Here is a 22,674-nt window from a genome sequence, read left to right on the forward strand (position 1 = left end):
ATACCAGTTAGGTGTCTCTCATATTCTATTATTCTGTGCCATTCCATCTTTTGAGTCCTACGATTCCAATACAATGAAAGATTAAATGCAACATATACTGAGTAATTTTAAATTACAGCTCCTTCTTACCCTTGAATAGAGTCTTGTTTTCTAAATGTTTAGCCAAAATAGTGCAATGACACACCCTGAGCATCTCTAACTACAGTATATGAAATCATGAAGGCAGCACACAATGTGCAGTTCCTCTATGAATTTTTACCAAAGCAGCTCAGTAAGAAGATCTGTATTGGAAGAAGAGCCATATTCTTTAGCAAGAATCGGGAACGCTATTTTTTATTTAGCAGAACAGCCACCCTTCAGACAATAAATGTTATTAGTGAAGGGATGGAGAAAAGAATAAGCTTTCTGCTGGCTAAGGAAGTGTATTGTGCTGTCTAGATAATTTGCATAATTTTTTTTGTTATATGTTTAAGCACATAGCAATTTATTATACTTATATTTTTATATCTGAGGCTACGCTTCCTCTGAATAACCTATGCAAGCTTTCTGCAATGCTTACTGCATGGGGGTTGGACTAGATGACCTTTAAAGGTCCCTTCCAACCCAAACTATTCTATGATTCTAAAATCCAGTATTTTAGACAATGTCTACACTTTTGTTTAGGATTCAAATAAAAGCCATAGTAGTGCACCTTATAGAGAGAGATGCAAGAATAACAAGCTAGAATCACCTATCTGAAATTTCATGAGTATCATTTCCATTCTCCCACCAAAACTTTAATTACATAGCCTCAGAAGCATTCTTTTCCTATTCTGTGATGCCATACAATAACACATTTGAAAGTACTCTGTAATCCAAAGTTGGTTATTACTATGCTGATGAAAGTTGAGGCTGCACTCAGTGTAAGAAAAACAAACTACATTAAATACGTTTGGGTTACACATATTTCTGAAGTAAATCGTAAGAGAAAAATTGAAATCACATCTGCACCTTAAAATTCCCTGTGCCTTCGTTAGCTCTGAAAAACAAGAGAAGAGTAAACACAATCAATATTGCTAAGGTTAACAGTTATTAACAGCCTCAAGCTGTTTATTATAATAGTGACTTACTGATTTAGTAGCCTGGCATATCAAGCTTAATTTCCGAATCATGCTTTTCCTTTCATTAAACTCCAATACATGAAATAATATTAGACTAAATATATGTATCTTCTTCTCCTACCCTTTATTTGGTATACTTCATTTTTCTTGTGAATTCAGCTATTTATGACTTTAAGGTTTGTCTGCATGAAATGGAAAACAACCAACACAGCCTAAAGCTATTTTTAAACCAACATAACATCCATTTTCACAGGAATAGGTTGTAATATTAATGCTGCTTAAACATCCATACTTCTTCATCCTTGGTATTTGGAACTTTAACAGACAGTACCTAAGAAGTTGCTGACAGAACATGCCCAACCACCAAAGAGGCTTTATGGGCCAGTTTTTGGCCTTCCAGGCTGTTTATATCACAGGATTAATGCTAAGGCTATCTAGGAACTCAGGAAAGCAGCAGGTGTTTCTCTGGAAGGTGAAATACACACAAAGGAGGCAAATGACCAAATTCCCAGCTGGCTTCAACAGAGGTTCATTGATTTGCACAGTCTGAGCATGTGATCTACTACTGATCATCTATACTCCACACCTCCATCTTGTAGTGCAATGTATAAACTTCTCAATTAATTAAGCCCAATTAATGACATTTCACTATTCTTGCATTGCATTAGCAAGTATGTACATATGAGAGGAAAAAATGCAGTATTTCATTGCACTGGAGAGGGCAAAAATCAAACATCACTATAAATCCACTATACTTCTACTGACCATTTGATATAGCAAACAAATGTATTTGTAATGCTTGTGCAGACCACACATTAGTGTGGCACTTCGAATTACTGTAATTGCGTATCTCCACCTCTAAACATATACTAGCTATCAGACAGAATTAAGTAAAACTATGATCAAATTCTGCCACTGAAATGAAATTTAAAGTTACTAAGAAACAAACATAGAAAAGCTTTTCCACTACAGCTGTCATTTTCTTTGATACAGTTCCACAGCCACAGGAGACTAGGTAATATACTCTAAAGACACAATATAGACACTCAGACTTTCAAAGTAACAGTTTCTGCTGGCTGGTCCAATCTACTCCACGTTTTCTTAATCCAAAGAGCTTTCTTAATCTCTCATCACCAAGGAAAGCTCTTTGATTTTGACCTTTGAAAGGGAAAACATATTAACCCTAAAACATCTAAAGTATAAAAGAAGATCAAAGGTTAAAAAAGTCACTACAAGAAATTGCAAAGTAGATGCTGTTAAGCCATCATCCTTTTTTTGTTAGAAACATTCTGTGCTTCCCTCCATATAAGTAACATAAACACAGCAGACAGTTTCACATAGCATAGATGGTATTTGCACAGTATTACCTGCTTTGCTGCCAACACTGGAATGGAAGCTTGAAATAAAACTACCAGAAAAACAAATACAACAACATAGATTCAAAAGTCATTTTGTTTCACAGACAGGCAGATACATGTTTACTAGTTTTGAGGTTTGAGTTGCCTGATATCTTCCTCTTGCTCTGAAAAAAGAAAAACGTACCTGCTGAGAATCACGGGGGCAGGGGGAGGAGGGGGGCTAGTAACCAGGAGACTTTCACAGTGGAGATCTAAACCAAAGTACTTTCACTACAATGAGTTCAAACTGTACCTAATCCTGCAGTCAAGACAATCTAAGGAAGCCTTCCTACAGAGTCACCAAGAGTTCCAACCTGAAAGGGACATCCTTGGAACTAAAATCTAATTCCCGTTTTTGAAGTCATTTTACACTAATAATTGAAAAAGATGTGGGGCTGTTGGTATAAAAGCATGCTCCTATGCCCCTTCGCTCCACACGCTCCCTCTGCCACCTGCCGGGCCAGCACAGCAGTGGCCGGTACCCATCACGGGTCCCAGAATGAGCATCCTTCAAACCCCTATCTAGATCCTAACTTAATGCGATACAGTCACAGCCAAGGCATAAAATAACTGCATATTTTCTTAACATTCCTAACCCAACATAAATGTAGGGTAAATAGCATTATATTTTTTCTTTTCTACTGAGATTTTAGTCAAAGAATTTTACCTTATGTCTGTATTTAACCATTTAATCACATTTTACCCAATGGGGTAAAAAGCATGCCTGACCACCAGGTCACTGGGACCCTGTAATAATTAAATCATGTGTATTATACTGCATTAAAGGGAAAAAAGCCTTTACAAGTACAATTAAAAATTATATTTAAATTAAGTTTTGAGTGTACAATACACAATGGTCACAGGATGAACAGCTATATAACATCTTTGCTTTCCTCTCCTGTTTGATACACGGCTCTTGGCTTTACTTATGACAAACCTGCTCTTAATGCAAAAGCATTAATTTCCTCAGTCGCATTTCTTCAACACATGAATGTATTTCCATACCATCCTGCTCAGGAGAATGGCAGTATAATACCTTGTTTAAAAAGAGGAACCTGGAGACAGACTGTGTTGAAAGGTAACCAAGAACTGCAAGTGCCCGATTTGGGACAGCAAAGATTGGATTTGCCTGCAGAACACTCGACACTACAGTTTTAGTCATGACTCCCACTGCTTTCAGCTGTGCTTGTGAGCATTCAGCACTTCTGCAAGTCAGGCACAAAAAAAATGAACACTGAAATTGTCAGGTATGTGGATTCACAAGGACATTCTATAGCACAGTCAGGCATCGTTCCCTAGAGGTTTAGCTCTAAGACATTCTCTTTTCTTCCTGCAGTCCCACTCCTCATCCATTTAAAGAAATAAAGGAGCCATGCGATGGGCAACACAAAAATAAAGCCAACAAAATAAAACCCCACAAACCACCACCTACCTGGCCAAAATTACCCATGGAAGAAATTTGATCTGTACTCTGAATAAAGTGAGACACAGTGGAGACACTGGGCACAACATATAAAAAGAGTAGGACATGACGTCTACGAAGAGTGAGGTTGAATCAAGATGGCATGCTTTGCTGCTAGAATTTCCCAATTTCTGAGGGCTTGATTTTACATTATTTGTGTAATAGTTTGCTATGATTACGTATTGGGAGTTCTCTGAACATATTCAGACAGTGTCAGGCCAAAAGCAGGCACAATCTGGGTAGAGGGGTAAGAGTTGCACGAGAGCCAAGCCGCTCACCCCCACAATTAAGGTTCTGCACTGTGTGGTGCTAGCAGAGGAGTTACAGCTTTCAATCCTTTCTCAGTTACCCTCTCTTAATCACTAACATATAAATCTGCATATGGCCAAAGCAATACAATTTTTGCTTCTTGTGTTCCTGAATACAACTCAAGTGTTTCGGCTAAATTTCCCCCGACAATCCATGGCTAAAGGTGAAGCCTGATCCAAAAGCTACAGCATAATTCATTAAAGTCTGGGAAACTGTCAGGCAAACTTAATAGTAGACTACATTATTACCCCCACCTATAACATTTAGAGGAACACTACTCTTGCTGCCCAGGTTGTTGTTGCAGTCCCCGAGTTACATGAGCAAGTCCTGGCACAGTCGGCATTAATGGTGCTGCCACCTACAGGGATTAAGGAAGTGTAAGAGACAGGTATTTCATCATTCAGTTTACTGAGACTACACTACTTTATTAAAAATAAAATAAACACATATAAGTTTCAAAACTACACTTTTTAGGAAGTTATTTGCAGAGGAAGACACCCTACACATTTAATTATCTGCATCATCTAGCTATGCACAGTTGGCTGTCACTATTGCACTGTAAGTTAAAACCATTGCTATTCAGGATGGAGGAAATGCACATTCAATGAAAACTAAGAGCCAGTAACGGTCCAACACACATAAGCAGCACCCTCACGTCAGCCACGTGCTGTTACATTCGCCCACAACTCACCCAATGAACTCCAGAAGTATGGAGATGTCAAGTTCTGGTGGGATCCGGAACACGGAGCCCAGAACTTTTCGAGGTCTTCCTCTGCTCACTGGAACTGGCTGTGGGACAGCTAAAATATTCAAATAGCCAAAATGCAAACACAACTTGAAATAAAAGCAGCATAAGACACTAACATGCGCCAAGCAAAACAGATGAGCTCATAGGGAAAAAGAGCCCATGCAATTCATCCTATTTTTTTTTATGACTAAATCAGCTCTTTATATATTTCATGCTGTGTATCTGAACCAGCATTTCATTAGCTTTCAGCGTGGCACGTCTCCAAAGAGCTGTTTATTTGATAGTACGACAAAAAAATAATTAGAATAATCCCTCATCTGTGAACAGACTTTGAAGTTCTTATTTTTACTCCTTTGTAACATCTATTATTTATTAAGGGCCAGAAAATAGAACTAATGCACATTTTATATATATTTCCTGGTTGTAGGCAAAATATAATCTGTTTAAAAAAAATCCAACCATGATCTGGGTTTAAGTGCTGCCAGATCCATCTTCTATTTTTGTAGTTTGAGAACTGTGACAAGTCACAGTTACCAGACAACCAAGAATCCCGTATTTCCAATACTACATATCTTCTTCAGTTGTGAGCTAATATTTCAAGGAAAGCCCTTAAGAATAAATGGTATAGTAAATATTTCCTTAACAGTGTCCTCTAAAGTGATTACAGCTTACCTGGTTTGGGCACTTCTAATCCTCTTTCTTTATAGAAGTCATGCATTTGTTTTTTCTCTCCTGAAAAAAACGCACAATACAGAACAGATTGGAATGTTATTTCAGATGCTGAGAATATCCATATAGTTTCCAATGGTCAGAACAGCAGAAACTTTCCAAGTTCCTACAGACCTTCACCATCACTAGCATTCCATACAAGGCTGGGACACTTAAGATACCAGGACTAAGAGTTTGTTAGTAAAAACTGGGAAGAAATCAGAGAAACTGGCCATAAATCATACCGAAATAGCTGCAAAAACTAGTATTCTTCTGGCTGTCGTGACTCTGTTTTTGTACTATAGGCTGTCATGACTCTATTTTTATACCATCTATAGTCCATATATATCCACCAGATGTGTATATTTCACCCAGTCCACCCAGGTGGACTGTGCAGATTCACTGGCTCCCCAAGTTCAAGGTAAATGACACGTGACAGTGAACACACCTAAGGTCAGAAAAAATATATGTGGCAGTGAGGAAAAAATAAAAGCATTTGAGAGAATCAGTCTTAGCAACTTTTTTTCAACTGAGGCAAGTGAACTTATTAGATGGAATGATGTTTTCTGTACTTACACAAAAATATGAGGCATGACTACAAAATATTATCTGTTATGTTTATCTGAATACAGTGACACCTGCGTTTCATGAGATAGGGTACATACCGCTACCAATAACAGCATTTAGCAGCCAGAAAGATGCCAGCTGGCACAGCTAATTCATTAAGATTAATAACCAAACATTACAAAACTATCTTAAAAAGTCCAGAGTAGAAGCGGGGCTTTGAATTACTCTGTTTTCTGTTCAGTTTTTCCAATCTCTAGATGGTAATAAAATAAAGGGACTTACTTTCCTCCAAATTGACAACTAATTTATAGACTATGTCTTGCAGTTGCCGGTCCAGTCTATCAAAGAGAAAAAAAATGAAAGCGTCTTTGGTGCAGTACAGAATAGTTTTCATTAAATTGTAACAGAGATGCCAAATACACCGTTGAAATACGACTATACATAGAGTGACAGAGCAGCAACGCCATATCTGCCTAAATTTGTGTCCTGACAGCAGAGCTGCAACAGAAGAAGCCATGTAAAGTTAAAAGCACCACCCCTCAAGAATTCCTGAACAGTTCGAGAAACTAAAACTCAATTTTCAGAGTTAATAAGTATACCATGCCAACAAAGCTTTGTCTAAAAGGAAATCAAAGGAAATAGTTAAGATCTCATATCACCTGTAACACTGAGCAAATGCATAAAAATACCCAGGGTGGGGGGTAAGAAACCCTAGAAAGGGATCAAACTAGATAAAATAAGAAATTGAGTATTTTTATCTTCACTATTGAGATGAAGCGTATATAAACAAAGAACACAACGCGTTTCTTGTAAATGTTCCTTCATTTGAAATAGGAAAGCACTACAAGTCTGCAAAACATTTAAAAGCAAGCAGCAAAACCTGAAAAAAAATTATACCTATAAAAATGACATGAACTTATTACCTGATATTATAAAGGGGCTGTGTCTGATGTACAACGATATTGCACTTTGGACATCTGTTGCTATAGTAGAAGTGTCTCACTATGCAGCTTTTACAAACTGTAAAGAAAAGAAACCCCATAAAAGTCACATGTCCATTATACAATACCATCTGTTTAAGCAAGAGGAGCAATTACACCCAGACTTCTCAAATAAAATTTGTCAGAGACAAAATGAAGCAAGTTTTGCAACTTTAAAACTCAAGTAAACAGCAGCTCTCTGCCTGTACAAGATACAACACTCTTGAATATTCAATTAAGATTATTTCTATGAACAATCCTAATCCAACTGATGCAACAGTAGGTGTTCAATGTCAAAACTGTCTTACCCGAAATAAGAGTAGAGCTAAGACAACAGAATACTGACTGCTGCACACAAAAGGTTTGCTGAAAAGCACCTTACAAGCAGTTTCCATAGAAAAACCAAGGTAAGAAATTATAATTCTGCCATTTTCATTGTATTTTACATGTACTTCAAAAATTTGGAAGGAAAGCTAATGAGTGGAAATATCTAGAATAGCTAACTTACTATCAAATCAGCTCCATATCAGCCTAAACACATCAAACTTTTCTACAACATTTACCAGGAAACTTCTAAGAGATCACCACAGTTGCACTTCCAACATTATGCTGTCCTTACTAACAGCTGTGCATTTTCCTAAATTACAGACTGCACTGAATATTACATATATCAAACTAGTAAACAGTGCCCCGTTAAAAAAAAAAACAAACAGAAAAAAAAAGAGAGAGAGAGAGAAAAAAAAAAAACAGAAGAGATTTCCCTCTACGTAGCGTTAGCGGCTGGAAGGACTAGGAAGTTGAGATTCTTGGATTCAGGCAGGAGCATGGGTGTGGCTGAAAGAGCCACCTTCACAGAAAGGGTTTTATTCGCTTTGAGAGAAAATAGTTCTGTTAGCAATGGAAAAACTGTTAACACAACACAAGGATTGAGGGGAAAAATAACAAGACAAGAACATTGAAATCAGTTTTTTATTATCCATCTATTTCTATTCATCAGGCTATAGCCTAATTATTCCATGGGTGCATATAACCATTTCTCTATCTGAACTGGTATTTCCACACAGCCGCTTATCGAGTTTTGTGAACCTACAAGCTCATATCAGCAACAGTTTAGGAAACTCTCTAGTCCATTATGAGCAGGGCCACTCACATTTCTTTTCAGAGTTACATACTCAAATTCCTAGAGGCTACTTAAAAAAGAAAAAAAAGTATGTAGTAGTAGCAGCTCTGTTTTTTTTTACTTGGGCTTTATCATTCCCTACATCACCTTCTCTCTTAAACTGGGAAACCTGGGACTTCAAGATTGATTGATTGATTTAATGATTTTCTGATGCTTAAAATATCCACAAATGTATTTTCCTTAAGGAACAGAATAAACACAACACACATTCACATCAAACAGAATTATCTTTGTGAAGCCAGAACATATCAACAGCTAATTTTTGTTTGAATTTGCAACTAAACTCTTAGAATGACAATACTGATACTTACAGGTATGCAGACATTCTGTAATAGTTGTAGCATCAATAAAGTAACCTTTGCAGATGGAACACAGGATGTAAGGGGTCAGCTCTGCGAGGTTTATCATACGCTACAAACAAGGACAGTTTGTAAGATTTGAGGACACAGGCTAAGCCATGAAATTTCCTGACTGCAGCAAAATATCACAGCCTTAAACCATGAAAAATATCTGGAGCAACATGCTACAGAAATGGGTTTTCCTAAGAGGTCAATCATTCTTCATATACAGCTTTTTTCTAAAGACTTTCATCTAGTCTTCTGAATTAACCTTTTTGTGAATAGCAATCCAATTTGTTTAATGAATCATGTCTGAAAAGCAAACTATAAACAACTCTTTTGGGAAAAGTTCTTTTGGATAAAGTCTTTAACAGAGTATCACATAATCAGCAAGCCTGAAGTAGATACTGGTAGCAAATAATATCATTATTTGAAAATGCTCAGCAAGCGTTTTGGAGCCCCCAATCAAGATATATAACTGGTGCCGTCTCTTGTTTCTACACAGTTAGGGATTATACAAATACATATTGAAGCAGAGACTGAAGTTTCACTGCTCTGAATTCTGGTTATGAAGTACATTTATCAGGAACGCATAGATGTAGTTTCACAACAATTTTCCTGTCAGAAGTCTACTATTTCAAAAAGAACAAATTTATTCTATAGCAACGATCCGAGATCTGTCTGAGAAAGGTAACATATTAAATTTTTACGTTCCGTTTCTTCTGGTCTCAAAGCCAGGCTAAGGGTCTGTCTTTCCCTTGACGACACGATTCATTTTGCCCACGCGCCACCGTTTACCACCCTCTCAGCTATGCCAAGAGTTTGTAAAGGCTTCATTTAAATGAGACAGATAAAATGAACTTGGGTAATAATAAAAAGCCTATTACCATACGGCTTACGTTGCCTAAGCAGGGGTCCAGATTCGCATCTGGAAGTTTTCAGAAGTCCCCAAAAGCACGTAAGTTGAAGTCCATGGCTTACAGGACCTGCCTGAAAACCGGACTTCTGCAGACGCCAGGCCTCACCTGGAGACGTTGCGTTTCACACCCAGCAGCCTCCCCGCGCCCTCCTCACGCTCACACCCCCGCCCTCGTCTCACAGCTGTCCCCGCAGTGCCCTGCTCCGCGCTGGAGCCCGCGGGCCGCTCCGGTCCGGGCCGACCCCGCCATCCCGGCCCCGCTTCAGGCCCCGGCCGCCCCGCCATTGCGGCGGCAGGGTGCGCGCGCCCCCTCCTCGAGCCGCACGCGCCCCCCGGCGGCGCGGGGCACGCCGGGAGCGGGGCCTGGCGCGCGACGGAGCCGTTGCGCCGGCGGCGGCCGGTGCGTGCCCTCGCCTCAGAGGACGCTCCCCGCCCCTCCGCCCTCACCTCCCGGTCGTCGTCCGAGTCGAGCTCCCCGTCGTCCGTCCCGAACCGAGCCCCGGGGTCCCCCTCGAGCTCTTCTTCCTCCATCTCCTCTTCCTCGTCGTCTTCGTCGTCGTCCTCATCGCCGCTGGACTCCGAGCGGCTCCGCTCGAACTCGAAGGGGAGGGAGCGCGACCCCGAACAGCTGGGAGCCCCCTCCATCTCCTGGTCCTCATCGGCCGGGCCCGCGGCTGCTCCATCCCCGCCCGACAGCCCCGAGACCACAGAGCCAACGTCCACCTCCATGTCCATGGCTCGGGGTGGGGGGCGGGGACCGGGGCAAACGCGGGACCGTCCGCTGGCCGCCCGCGGGGGGCGGCGGGAGCGGTAGTCCGCCAGGGCAGCCCTCCTAGGGCGCGTGCGCGGTAACGGCGCGGGGCACCCTGGGAATTGTGGTTTTGGCGGACGCTGGGCGGGGCTACTGCGCATGCGCTGAGCTCAACCGGCGAGTAATTTTTACAGCCTGCAGCTTTCTTTTCTCATGGTTTTTTTACACTCGTCGCTCAGCCAGCTAAGAATTAAGCGACTCCCTAATGAAGCACAGGCAAACATTTAATTTATCACGAAAGCGTGTCAATCACAAGATACCTGTTTCATTCAAAATAAGGTTTTAATTTTGTAGTATCAACGAATCTGTATTTACCAAACACGAGTAAAAGAAGCAATATTAGAAATACCTGGAAAACCAGGTGACCCAGCCGTAATTAATTTAATTCGGAGCAAGGCCCGTAAGGGCGCACAGTCCCAAGGCCATCCTTGGTCTACTCCAAGGAGGGCACCGGTCGTAGCTTATTAACACCAAAGCAATCCATTTCTGGACGAGGTTTCTCGCACACCGCAAGCACTGCTGAGCTCCATGATTTGTATCCGCACAGTCACTCCCCAAAATTACACTTATTTAATGCCAGGACGCCCACGCCGCCGCAGCCGCCCCACCCACAACCGCTCCTCCAGACTCGTGCCACCCCCGCTGCCATAAAGCGCTCCTGGCAGCGTCGCAAAATGAAGCCGCGAGTGCCTAGGTAGGCAGCGGCAGTAGTACCCGTCCTTTGCCCTGACTGTCGGAAGAGCGCCCGCGCCTGGCGGCAGCCGCCCGCTACCGGCGAATGGGGGGCGATGCAAGATGGCGGCACTACCTGAGGAGCCGGCGGAGGTGGTGACGGTAAAGCCGGACCCTGAGGCGGGGACGCCGCCACAGCCCCCTGCTGCTGCTCCTCCAGCCGCCGCCGCCGCTCCCGCCGCTCCCCCAGTCGCGGCGGCGGAGGGGGAGGCGGCGGGAAGCGGTGGGGATGCGGCGCCCGCTAAACCTGCGGCACCGGGCCCGGCCGCCTCCCCGGCGGCGCTGGACCGGCAGACTCTCGTGGCCGTGCTGCAGTTCCTGCGGCGCAGCAACCTCCGCGAGTCCGAGGAGATTCTGCGCCGCGAAGCCCGCCTGCTCGGCGACGACCTCGGCGCTGCTGCCCTCAGCCCCGCCGGCGCCGGGCTTCTGGGAGTCCCGGGCGGCGATGGGGACTCCGCCGGCGGCGAGGCGCTGCTCAGCCGGGTCACTGCCGCTACCGCCATCGCGATAGGAGGCAGCGCCGCCACTGTCGCATCTTCCAGCCCCGGCGTAGCGGCGGTCGCCGCCGTGCCGCCGGGGAAAGGTGGGGCCCGCGCGGGGGCTGCGGGGTCGTTGCCCGGGGCGGGAGGCCGCCCCCTCCCGGCGGGACCCCTGAGGCCTGGGGGGGGCCCTGTGCCTCCCGCAGCCTCGGGGGCTCTCTGTGATGCTGGGGCACAAGGGTCAGTGTCAGGTCGTGCCTCCCTTGGGGTGGCCCTCCCTGGGGGGCGAGGCAAGAGTCGACCCCGGCCTTCTGAGGGAGGTCCTCTGAGTGTGTCATTCCCCCATACAGCTCGGGAAGAGATCGAGATCTCCTGGGGGTCCCCTCCCTGGAGCAAGGGACCAAGGATAGGGTATCCGTTGTGTTTGCAGGGAGCACTGTCAAAGTGAGAGGTGCTTCCCCTTGTCTTTGTGCACCATTTCGACTAACAGCTTAGCAGGAGGCTGAAGGTTTCCTTTGTAGTTAGAGGTGATGGTCCAAGATGTGGCCGCAGGGATGAGAATGGAGGCCTGATGTACAGACTGCATTTTGAAGAAAGAGCCATAGGATACTTGTAGAGGAGGCTTTATACATTTCTGGATCAAGTTGCTGGGTACTTGAGATGTCCTTTGGATAACTGGAGTCTAAGTATTTTTAATCAAGGTGTTCTGTGGGGCAGCTTTACAGAACAGTATAATGAAATTTCAGGAACTGATATGTCTGAGTTCCAGTAAATGTATAGTATAAAGTCAGCTTGTTCCTGGTATCACCTGATACGATTGTTTTTACATAGAAGACAAAACAATGAAAATGTTTAATGACTGCTATGGAGAACAGAGCTCTCAGTGTTAGCAAGTGACAAAAAGTCACTGCCCTGTAATGGTTGTGTAGTGGTCTTGGTGAATTGTTCACTTGATGAACTTAATTTGCTTGTTTACTGGAAGCAAAATAATTATAGTGGGTATATATATTTAGGACGAGAGGAAATGGCCTCAAGTTGCGCCAGGGGAGGTTTAGATTGGATATTAGGAAAAATTTCTTTACTGAAAGAGTGGTTAAGCATTGGAACAGGCTGCCCAGGGAAGTGGTTGAGTCACCATCCCTGGAAGTATTTAAAAGACATGTAGATGTGGTGCTTAGGGACATGGTTTAGTGGGCATGGTGGTGTTGGGTTGACGGTTGGACTCGATGATCTTAGAGGTCTTTTCCAACCTTAATGATTCTATGATTCTATATCTTAAGACTTTGAAAGATTCCACTCCTCATTTGACAGTTTCTAGCCTTAACAGTAAAGATAACTTATTTTGGTGATGTTAGTGGCTTCTTCCTTTACACTTATAATCCTAGCTGAATTAGGCACTATGTTAAATACCTTATAGGCAACTGTTGGCAGGGAAAACGCAAAAAATGGCTGAAGGTGCTAGGAGAATTGGCTGGTACACTATAATGTGCTACCATCCTCTCACTTGTATCATTTAAACTTAGTGCTGAACAAGCACAAGACTCAGTGTCATGTTTTGCTCAGAGTGCCTCACCTTACCCGTAGAGTTGTTAGCCACTGTATATTTGCTAGCTCTTTCAGGCTGTCTTACAAGCTCTTGTTATATGCTAATGCTTTTGCAGTTGGAGGAGGCATTGTTGTGGAAGATCAGCCAGATGTGAGTGCAGTATTATCTGCCTACAATCAACAGGGGGACCCAACGCTGTATGAGGAATACTACAGTGGATTAAAACACTTCATTGAGTGTTCTCTGGACTGTCATCGAGCAGAATTGTCTCAGCTGTTTTATCCTCTTTTTGTGCACATGTACTTGGAATTGGTCTACAATCAACATGAGAGTGAAGCAAAGTCTTTTTTTGAAAGGTAATTTATTTTCATTTGTGCATTTGCATTATTTTGTGTTTGCTACTTTGATTAAACCTGTAAGCTATAGTAGCATAGGTTTTTATATATATATATGTACGTATTATTTTTCTTCTTTAATGTTGAAGAGATTTGGAATCTGAAGCAATGGTGCCATGGATTAAGTAACTGTTCTTAAATCCTTTTCCAATCTCCTATGTTAGAAAGATGTGCAAACTACATGCTTTTGAACTGTCCATGGGCAGATTTTGAACCATCTTTATGGTGAGCTGATGGGCTCCTTGCTGCAAAAGTATCAATGAAGAGATGCTGCTTCTTTAGGGAAAGATTGTGGGGTCATTTTTTAGCACTGGAAAATTGCACTGAGATGCCAAAGTAATGTACACTGTAAGTATTTGCTAATGTCATAGCATGTATATTGAAATTCTTCAAATGAGATTAAAGGAATTAATTTATGGCTAATCTATAATTTTCTGTGCTCTTACTATGTTTCACTTCTTTATCACTTGAGAGGAAAATTAATTTTAATTTGTTTTCTGGATTCAGACCAATTATGAAATATTTCAATTCAAAAGTATAACTTTGTCTCCCTCCAACATGGTCAGCAAAAATGGTTCTGTAAATAGTTAAAATGTTCCCTGCCACAACTCTTTTATAACATGGTTTGAGTAAAAATGCAAAACTCTAGGCATATGTTAGCTATTAGATAATGCAAGTGGAGAATGAGAAACACATACACTGTGAAACGTGCATATTCATATAATGAATCAGATATAAATACATCCAAGTAGTCTTGTGTAATAAAAAAGGCCCTGTACTTTATGATACCACAAATTAAGGTTTCATTTCTGTAAATAAACATGTTAGTGTAACTGTTTACTTCAGGCGAGAACCCATTGGGTGTATGAAATTCTGTGAGGTTCCATTTGTGCGTTCTCTTCATTTTGTTTTTTAACTGTTTAATGCTCTCACTGTATACAGTAAGTTACTGGCGTATCTTCCCCAGGATGAAATTTATTTCAGCAGAAAAATAATCCCATATGTAGTCAGTAGCTTCCAAAAGGTCCTTACCTATATGTTTCACGTTAAAGTAACGTAAATAAGTGTGCACTTAGGAGATAATGTTTTTGTAATAAATCTTTTATCATATCTTAAATTGTTTCAATAGATTTCATGGGGATCAGGAGTGCTATTACCAGGATGACCTGCGTGTATTATCTAGTTTAACCAAAAAAGAACATATGAAAGGTAATGAGACCATGCTGGATTTCAGAACAAGCAAGTTTGTGCTGCGTATTTCCCGTGACTCTTACCAACTCTTGAAGAGGCATCTTCAGGAGAAGCAGAACAATCAGATCTGGAACATTGTTCAGGAACATCTTTACATTGATATCTTTGATGGAATGCCTCGCAGTAAACAACAGATAGATGCTATGGTTGGAAGCTTGGCTGGGGAAGCAAAACGAGAGGCTAATAAAGCAAAGGTAGGAGGCAAAGATTGTTGCACTTTTATAATTGAACAAGTCTCCCTAGTTTTTCAGGGCAATATCTTAATATAGACTGACAATTGTCACTTGAGATCTTAAAAGACAGCATGAACAGAACAAAGAAAGAGAACTGTACAAATAGTTGTTGGCAGGAGTAGAGAGATCAAGATGTGTCACTATCTGGTAGAAGAAACTATTGAACCCCTTTGAGAGACAACCTTGTATTCAACCCACTGAACTAAACTTAAACTAACTCATTAATTACTCTGTGGTTTTAAAATCGACACCTGACTATTTGGCTTCCTCTTTTGTGCAACAGATGTAATTCTTTCTTACTGACAGTTGTTACTGCAAGGGCTGTTTGTGTAGATCTTGACAGTGTAGTACCGTAGTACTACACAGATAAATTATGTAAGCTGTAGGGATTCTGCTTTAAGGAAGTGCTGAGAGATGATGGGAGAACTTACTGTTGTCCAGAGCAGTTGCTGGGTAAAACAGCAGAACATGTACTACGTTTGTTATGGGCTAACCAGTAATGTATGCAGTAATATTAAACATAGCAGTTTTAAAGGGGCAGCTCTATTGTTTGGACTATTACATTGAAAAGTGTCCATTAAAAAAATCAGTTTTCCCTAAGAACATCAATTACTATTGTCTCATGTGTGTTTTATCGGCTTGCAGGTTTTCTTTGGCTTATTGAAAGAACCAGAGTTTGATGTGCCTTTGGATGATGAAGATGAAGAAGGAGAAAATGAGGAAGGAAAGCCAAAGAAGAAAAAACCTAAAAAAGATAGTGTAGGGTCAAAAAGTAAAAAACAAGACCCTAATGCTCCTCCCCAAAACAGGTACCAAGGGAACAATGTGTAGAGAAGTCTTGTTAAATCCAGTCTTGTCATGCCAAATTTGCATCGCTGTTAACATGACATTTTTAGCATTTTGGCCATTTCAGCTGTACACAGCCTTAGCCGTAAGACTTCTAAGGGAGTGCTGGAAAACTTAACATATAACCCCCTGTCTTTGCCCTTCAAGTCAATCTAGATTTCCCTTGATAAAATTTTACTCAGTTACCCACTATTCTTTTCAGGTCATACTCAATTATTTATCTCGTTCCACTGCCTGTCCACTGTGAAATTCTTAAAGCTACTGGCTCTTTTCCTCATCAGTTAATCTTTTTCTGTCATTTTTTCTAATTCTTGTTTCGTATTTGAATATTGAGGTATAGGTTTGCATGCAAAGGTTTTGCTTTCTTTGTTTAGATTAAGAATATGGAAGGTGCTTTTAAGTCGTAAAAATGTGTGCTTCTTGTAGAATTCCTCTGCCTGAACTGAAAGACTCTGACAAGCTGGATAAAGTAATGAATATGAAGGAAGCTGCAAGGCGTGTGCGTCTTGGCCCAGAGTGCCTGCCTTCCATCTGTTTCTACACGTTCCTTAATGCTTACCAGGTTGGTAAAAGAAGAGTTTGGGTAATATGGTTAAGGGAATCAAAATTATAAACATCACTCTTAATAAAGAAAGAAGACTTAACAGTGTTGGCAAGGGTTATTGGAGTATTTGGAATAAGCGTTGCAAAGCTTATGTTCCAAAATGTTCAAAATTCTCTTTAAAGACTCCTTAAACTATGTAATTTCCATGTTCCTTGCTTTAGCTCTGATTTTGCCATAATGCCTTCTTCCACTTTTCCTGTGGGGCCCTAAGTGTATTCTACAGAATGCAGTAGATGTTTTGCTCCAAAATACTGGAAAACAGTACTGTTTTGTCACTATTGACTGTGCTTGATTCGTATAGCTTTATTTTTAACGGTGCAAGAATTTGTGTGTTTATGTCTATGCTAGAATAATTCTCTCTTATTTTTGTAAATAAGTCGAATTAATTTTCTTATTAGTACTAGGATTTTGTAATATTTGAAATGCATCATGAAAGATACAAACAATATAAATGGATATTTTGTGTATAGGGTCTGACTGCAGTGGATATTACAGATGACTCTAGCATGATTGTAGGAGGGTTTGCTGACTCTACTGTCAGAGTGTGGTCTGTGACTCCAAAAAAACTACGTAGTGTGAAAACAGCAGCAGGTAATTAAGACAATAACACTTTATACGAGCATGCGTTACTTATAATAGCTATGTTTTGCGTGAACAGAGAAAGATGTCTGTGGCAGGAGAGGTGTCTTCAGCAGTTAGATGCTTTCACTTTGAAGAAACAATATGTGCACATATGTATGATTACATCTTATATACTACCGTTAGAAACATTTTTAAAGGAATGAGAAATCTGGTTGTGTACACCTGCTGTGAGGTGGTCAGTGCACGGAGCTTGGAACTAGCCATAACTAGCATGGAACTAGCCATCTTGCTTCTTAAGTGGATGGTAACTACAGGGTGTAGTAGACAGTTGGGTTTAAGTGATTTAAGGGAGAGATTAGAGGTACCCTGAGGGAAATTGTAGGAGGGAACTCTGAGAAGGATGGAGGAGGATGTCCTGTAGCTCAACACCTATGCAAATTCATGGAAACTAGGCTTCTTTAATTCTGTTTATGTAACAATGTGCGGTTAAAGCTAGGTACCACGCGAATGTTTATTAATCTTGATATTTAACTGAGATGTGGTCATGATGTTCAGCAAACAGTAACCTACAGACTAAAAGTTATTTTAAGTTGTGTGTATTGTGCAGCTGTAAAAATATGTCTGTAAAGCGTGTTTGTGGCATATTCCTGGGAAAAGGCGTGAAAATTTGGCATCTCTATCAAGAAGATGTTACTGTGTTTGGAGGCTGAACAGTAATATATGGAAAAATAACATAATAATAATAAATTAATCAGGATTAATTTATTTTAACTCAGTGAAGACTTAAGAAAGAGTGATTATTTATGTAAAGCATTATTTTCACCTTTTACAATGGTAAAAAATATTTTAAATGCCATTGTATATTTAAATGCCATTGTATATTTCAACTTACCAACTCCCAGGTACTTTGTCATGTTCACATCATACTTGCCTCTTTTAGAGAGAATATTATTTGTTTTCCTGTTCATGGTATTTATCTTTGAACTTCTGATAGTTATTATGATACATGAACTTTGAAATATTGCAGACCTCAGTCTCATTGACAAAGAATCAGATGATGTCTTGGAGAGAATCATGGATGAGAAAACAGCAAGTGAGTTGAAGATTTTATATGGTCACAGTGGACCTGTCTATGGCACCAGCTTCAGTCCTGATAGGTAAAATAAATTTACAAGCTAACTAGTTTGCTTGTCTTGAGTTTTAATTGTATGTTACTGAATGCAAACATGTTCTTAATGCAGCTTTTTCCAGAAGGTTAAAGCAATTTTTGTTTATGCAGCTTTTAAGAAACTGATAGCAAGCCTAAGTGCTCATTATGCTCAGGGTGTTGGGCACTGTCAGCCATTACTGAAATCAACTGGAGCTGAGGATGCCAGCACCTTTTTTTGAGGTTCAGGACTTAGATGGCAAAATAGATCATCTTTTTTGCCATCTGTAGTTTAAGCTGGGTTAACTAACTGAATTGTAGAGAGGAAAAATACTGCAGCATTGATTTCACTTATGGTATTGCAAAACATAAAACCAGACTGAGTAGCATATCGTTGCACTTCAAGTTTCTCATATTCTGTTGAGACTTTATTGTCAAAATGTAGGGAATAGTATCTTTAAAATAAGAGATTTAAAACCATTATGTAATTATGAGAGTCTGGACAGTAGAAAGGAGGTTTAAATGTCTAAAGTTTTGTTTTTGCATGTGTCTGGTCAGGAAACAACTGTCACAGAAACACAGCTGAGAAGCAAACTTTGTGTGGAACATGAATATAGAGTCTATAATTATGAATTGAGAATGTGAACATGATATGAATTCTCTTTCAGGGAATCCTGAAATTTTGTTTAGAGTTATATTAAAAGATTTTTTTTTTTTTGAAAGCAATATAGCATAGCAGTTTACTAGTCATTTTTCCATATAACTGGAATTCCTGAGTAAAGACCAGCTCTGTGGTTGGTTTGTTTGTTTGTTTGTTTTTTCCCCTCCCCTCAGTATCGCTGTAAGTGTCACCAGAATTAGTCATCACCATCCAGTCGTCTCTCTTTTTTGCATAAGGGCCTAGGACTGGATTCTGCTTGTATTGGTTATTGTTGCTTACCCCACCAAAATGCTGATTTATATGTGATGTGCTAAACAGATGTTGTTCAGTGGACAGTTTTTCTTATCATAGACATGTCACAGTGTTTATGCAATGGTTATACGGTCCTTGTGTAAGTTTGATATGTTATATGCTGTACTTTCTCCTGTGACAGGAACTATCTGTTGTCCTGTTCTGAGGATGGCACTGTCAGATTGTGGAGTCTCCAAACATTCACGTGTTTGGTGGGATATAAAGGACACAACTATCCAGTATGGGATACACAATTCTCTCCTTATGGTTATTACTTTGTGTCAGGGGGACATGACAGAGTGGCTCGGTAAGAGACTGGATGGGTTTTTTACTTGTCTGGGTCAGTTTGTGGTGGATTAATCCTGAAAGTGATTAGCTGATATACTCTAGCCTACCCTATCACTGGAAATAAATGTTATTTAATCTAATTAAAATACTGAACAAATGTTTTAATGTAGTGGGTCTTTTTAGTTTTCAACACACGTCAGATTATCTGACGACTGAAGAGATGGTGTCGTCTTATGTGACCATCTAATTAGAAGTATTCTTTTCCAGTTGTTTAACAACTTGACAGAATATTCTTTATTTCTCCCTTCTGAAAAATATACTTTTCCAAAACAGATCCTGCTAATTCAATAAACTGACCACTAAGAAACCACTGCATAATTACTTCCTTTTATTCCTTCTTGTGCAACAGATACTGAACTTCATTAAGGTTTTTTTTCCTAATAAAATTGTTCTTTTCAGTTTGTGGGCAACAGATCACTACCAGCCTTTACGGATATTTGCTGGCCATCTTGCTGATGTGACGTGTACCCGATTTCATCCAAACTCCAACTATATTGCCACGGGCTCAGCAGACAGGACTATACGGCTCTGGGATGTTTTGAATGGGAATTGTGTAAGAATATTTACTGGACATAAGGTAAAGGCATATCACTCACAGTGTGAAAGTGATTTTATTTCTGTGATGAGATTCTGAAGACCATGTTCAGAACAAATGTGGCTTGACTGACTGAATGTGAGTAGACTTAATTAACTTCTTTGGTGTCCGCCCCCCCGCCAAATGTCTGTTTTAGGGACCAATTTATTCATTGGCATTTTCTCCCAATGGACGATTCCTGGCTACTGGAGCAACAGATGGAAGAGTTCTGCTGTGGGATATTGGACATGGCTTGATGGTTGGAGAATTGAAAGGGCACACTGACACGATCTATGCGCTCAGATTCAGCAGAGATGGGGAGATTTTAGCATCAGGTAAAATTCACTGGGAACAGTGAAGTTTCTGTTGTGTTCCATAAGTCTGAAGAGGAATGATATAATTGGTTCCTTAAATTGAGGAAGACAAAGTAGAATCGCTTGCTTAGCAAAAGCAGCAACTTACAGCTGCTGGTACAAGGCGAGTACTTCACTGGACTGTGAAGTATGACCCCTCGCTCTTCCAAGAACTGCAGGAAAGGTGTTACGCAGTTAGACAGTAGTGAAGGCTGGGGGCAGTCTAGGGGAGGAATCGGAAGTTAGAAATAACAGAAGACAAGAAGTGGCTGGACTAGAGAGGTGCAGGATACTGGAACGGGAGTGGGACATGCAGCAGGACTAAAAAGAAGAGAGAGGAAGGGATAGAAAGGAAGATGAGTTATCCACACCCTTACTATTTCTTCATGGTAAATTTTTGATACAGAAATGTGTGTGTAGTATTAACAGTCAGGTCTATGAGCAGCAGAACTTGTGAAGCCTGCTTATTTTTGCTGCCTATCCACATGGATTCTCTGGTGTCTAATGTAGCAGAGCTCCTTTGCCAGTTTTCCCTTCATGGAGGCACAAAGCTTTGTCTCTCCATGTTTAGTGAACTGTTTTCTTAAAATGTATAGGAATTTAATGAATTTGAAACTTGTTCTGTTCTGTCAACTGGTTGAAATTAGCCAGCAAGTTCAAGTTACTGACAGAAGAAACGATGGACAGACACTGTAATTACTTCAGGGTAATTTCCTCTTACACAGAAATATTCTGGATTTATTTAGTAGTATGTTCCTAAATGCAGTGCAGTGAGAATTCTCGGTGAGCCACTACTGCAGGAGTGAAAGCTAACAGACAGGGTACAGGTTTGATACAGCCTGCAGGGTGGTTACTTCAATTTATCTACCAACCCTCCAGTGAAAGCACAGGCCACTGGGCCTGCAAAATTCTGCTGTCTTCCCTGTACCAAACAAAGAAACTGTTATTATGTGACGTAGTCATAAACATTTCCTGAAATTGCCATCTAGCCCACAGGATGGTCCTGCTTTTTCAGTGCTAGGTGATATAATCCAAACACAAGTATTTTGAGAGAGTAGTTCTTCGTGCTTTATCCACAGGGCATTCAGGTTAGATTACAGGAAAGCTGAAATAGTGGTAATTTTTATGTGTGCATTTAGTATGTTAGAGGCTTGTTAAAGTCTGTTTCCTTGCAGGATGAGGGCATAAGTCTACAGTTACGAGGAAACCTGCTTTTTGAGCTTTAATTTCTGTTAACTTGCTCCCCAGTATTTTTTTTATACCTTTTTTATAATAAAAGACTTCAAACTGTTTTACTTCTTTCTTTTTAGGTTCAATGGATAACACAGTTCGTCTGTGGGATGCTGTGAAGGCATTTGAAGATTTAGAAACTGATGACTTTACTACAGCCACTGGACATATAAACTTGCCTGAAAACTCACAGGACTTGTTACTAGGTACATACATGACCAAGTCAACCCCGGTTGTACACCTCCATTTTACACGCAGAAACTTGCTGCTGGCTGCGGGAGCCTACAGTTCACAGTAAATTGGGAAGCTGTAAGACTGACTGTGCCAAGTCATTGCAGTAGTGACCTCAGGATGTGAGACGAGGAGCAGTGTCCTGCACAGGTGGATCCCACTAGTCTGTTGCAGGAAAAATGAAACTATGTAAACTAACGCAAGCAGTGTTTCTCAGTTCTGCTATTTCATATTTATCCACAGTTTGAAAATGCTGGAGATTGACAAGACATCGTGGTTTTAAAAGAAGGAATTGTTCATGGTGCTTTTGATAAATATATATTATATGTATATGAAAATGGCAGTCTCATCTCAGAGATGGTATTGAGCTCTGCTGAAACTTGTGGAAAGTTAACAGCCTTGGTATGTGTTCTCAAATGATTTTTTTAAAGCACTTAATTTATGGTTAGCAAATGTTTAATCAATCTCAAACACAAGCAAAAACTCTTCAGTTTCAGAAAAGAAGAATGTAGTTTAATTCACTATAGCCTGGGCTGGGCAACAGGTATGGTGAGAGTATCACAGCAACAAACCGGGCATTGAAAGAGTAGGTCCTACAGGCAGAGGCTTGTGGGGAACTGCTGCGAAGTTGCATCTGTGGGTTTTATGCATC

General features: G+C 40.8%; 2 protein-coding genes across 4 annotated transcripts in view; one reads left to right on the plus strand and one right to left on the minus strand.

Moving 5' to 3' along the window:
- Positions 1 to 10,635, minus strand: part of PCGF6 (polycomb group ring finger 6) — a 28,503-nt gene extending 17,868 nt beyond the window's left edge. Inside the window, exons 1-7 of one of the 3 annotated variants that reach the window (XM_075154967.1) lie at positions 10,156 to 10,540; positions 8,763 to 8,862; positions 7,215 to 7,311; positions 6,574 to 6,629; positions 5,689 to 5,748; positions 4,960 to 5,068; positions 991 to 1,018 (exon numbers count right to left, since the gene is read on the minus strand). In XM_075154967.1, coding sequence (XP_075011068.1) covers positions 991 to 1,018; positions 4,960 to 5,068; positions 5,689 to 5,748; positions 6,574 to 6,629; positions 7,215 to 7,311; positions 8,763 to 8,862; positions 10,156 to 10,443 — 738 coding nt within the window. In that variant the 5' untranslated portion in view covers positions 10,444 to 10,540. Of the gene's footprint in view, positions 1 to 990; positions 1,019 to 4,959; positions 5,069 to 5,688; positions 5,749 to 6,573; positions 6,630 to 7,214; positions 7,312 to 8,762; positions 8,863 to 10,155 lie in introns of all 3 variants that reach the window. The other 2 variants (XM_075154966.1, XR_012674339.1) reach the window with 2 other exon arrangements.
- Positions 10,636 to 11,138: 503 nt separating this feature from the next.
- TAF5 (TATA-box binding protein associated factor 5) lies at positions 11,139 to 22,523 on the plus strand. The gene is made up of 11 exons (XM_075154965.1): positions 11,139 to 11,834; positions 13,392 to 13,632; positions 14,801 to 15,116; positions 15,801 to 15,964; positions 16,428 to 16,563; positions 17,076 to 17,196; positions 18,215 to 18,344; positions 19,429 to 19,593; positions 20,034 to 20,211; positions 20,366 to 20,543; positions 21,872 to 22,523. Exons 1-11 carry the CDS (start codon positions 11,315 to 11,317, stop codon positions 22,087 to 22,089), a joined length of 2,367 nt encoding a protein of 788 aa, XP_075011066.1. The 5' UTR covers positions 11,139 to 11,314; the 3' UTR covers positions 22,090 to 22,523.
- The last annotated feature ends 151 nt before the right edge of the window (positions 22,524 to 22,674 follow it).

This window comes from Calonectris borealis, chromosome 7 (assembly GCF_964195595.1).
Source record: "Calonectris borealis chromosome 7, bCalBor7.hap1.2, whole genome shotgun sequence".
Taxonomy (NCBI): Eukaryota; Metazoa; Chordata; class Aves; order Procellariiformes; family Procellariidae; genus Calonectris; species Calonectris borealis.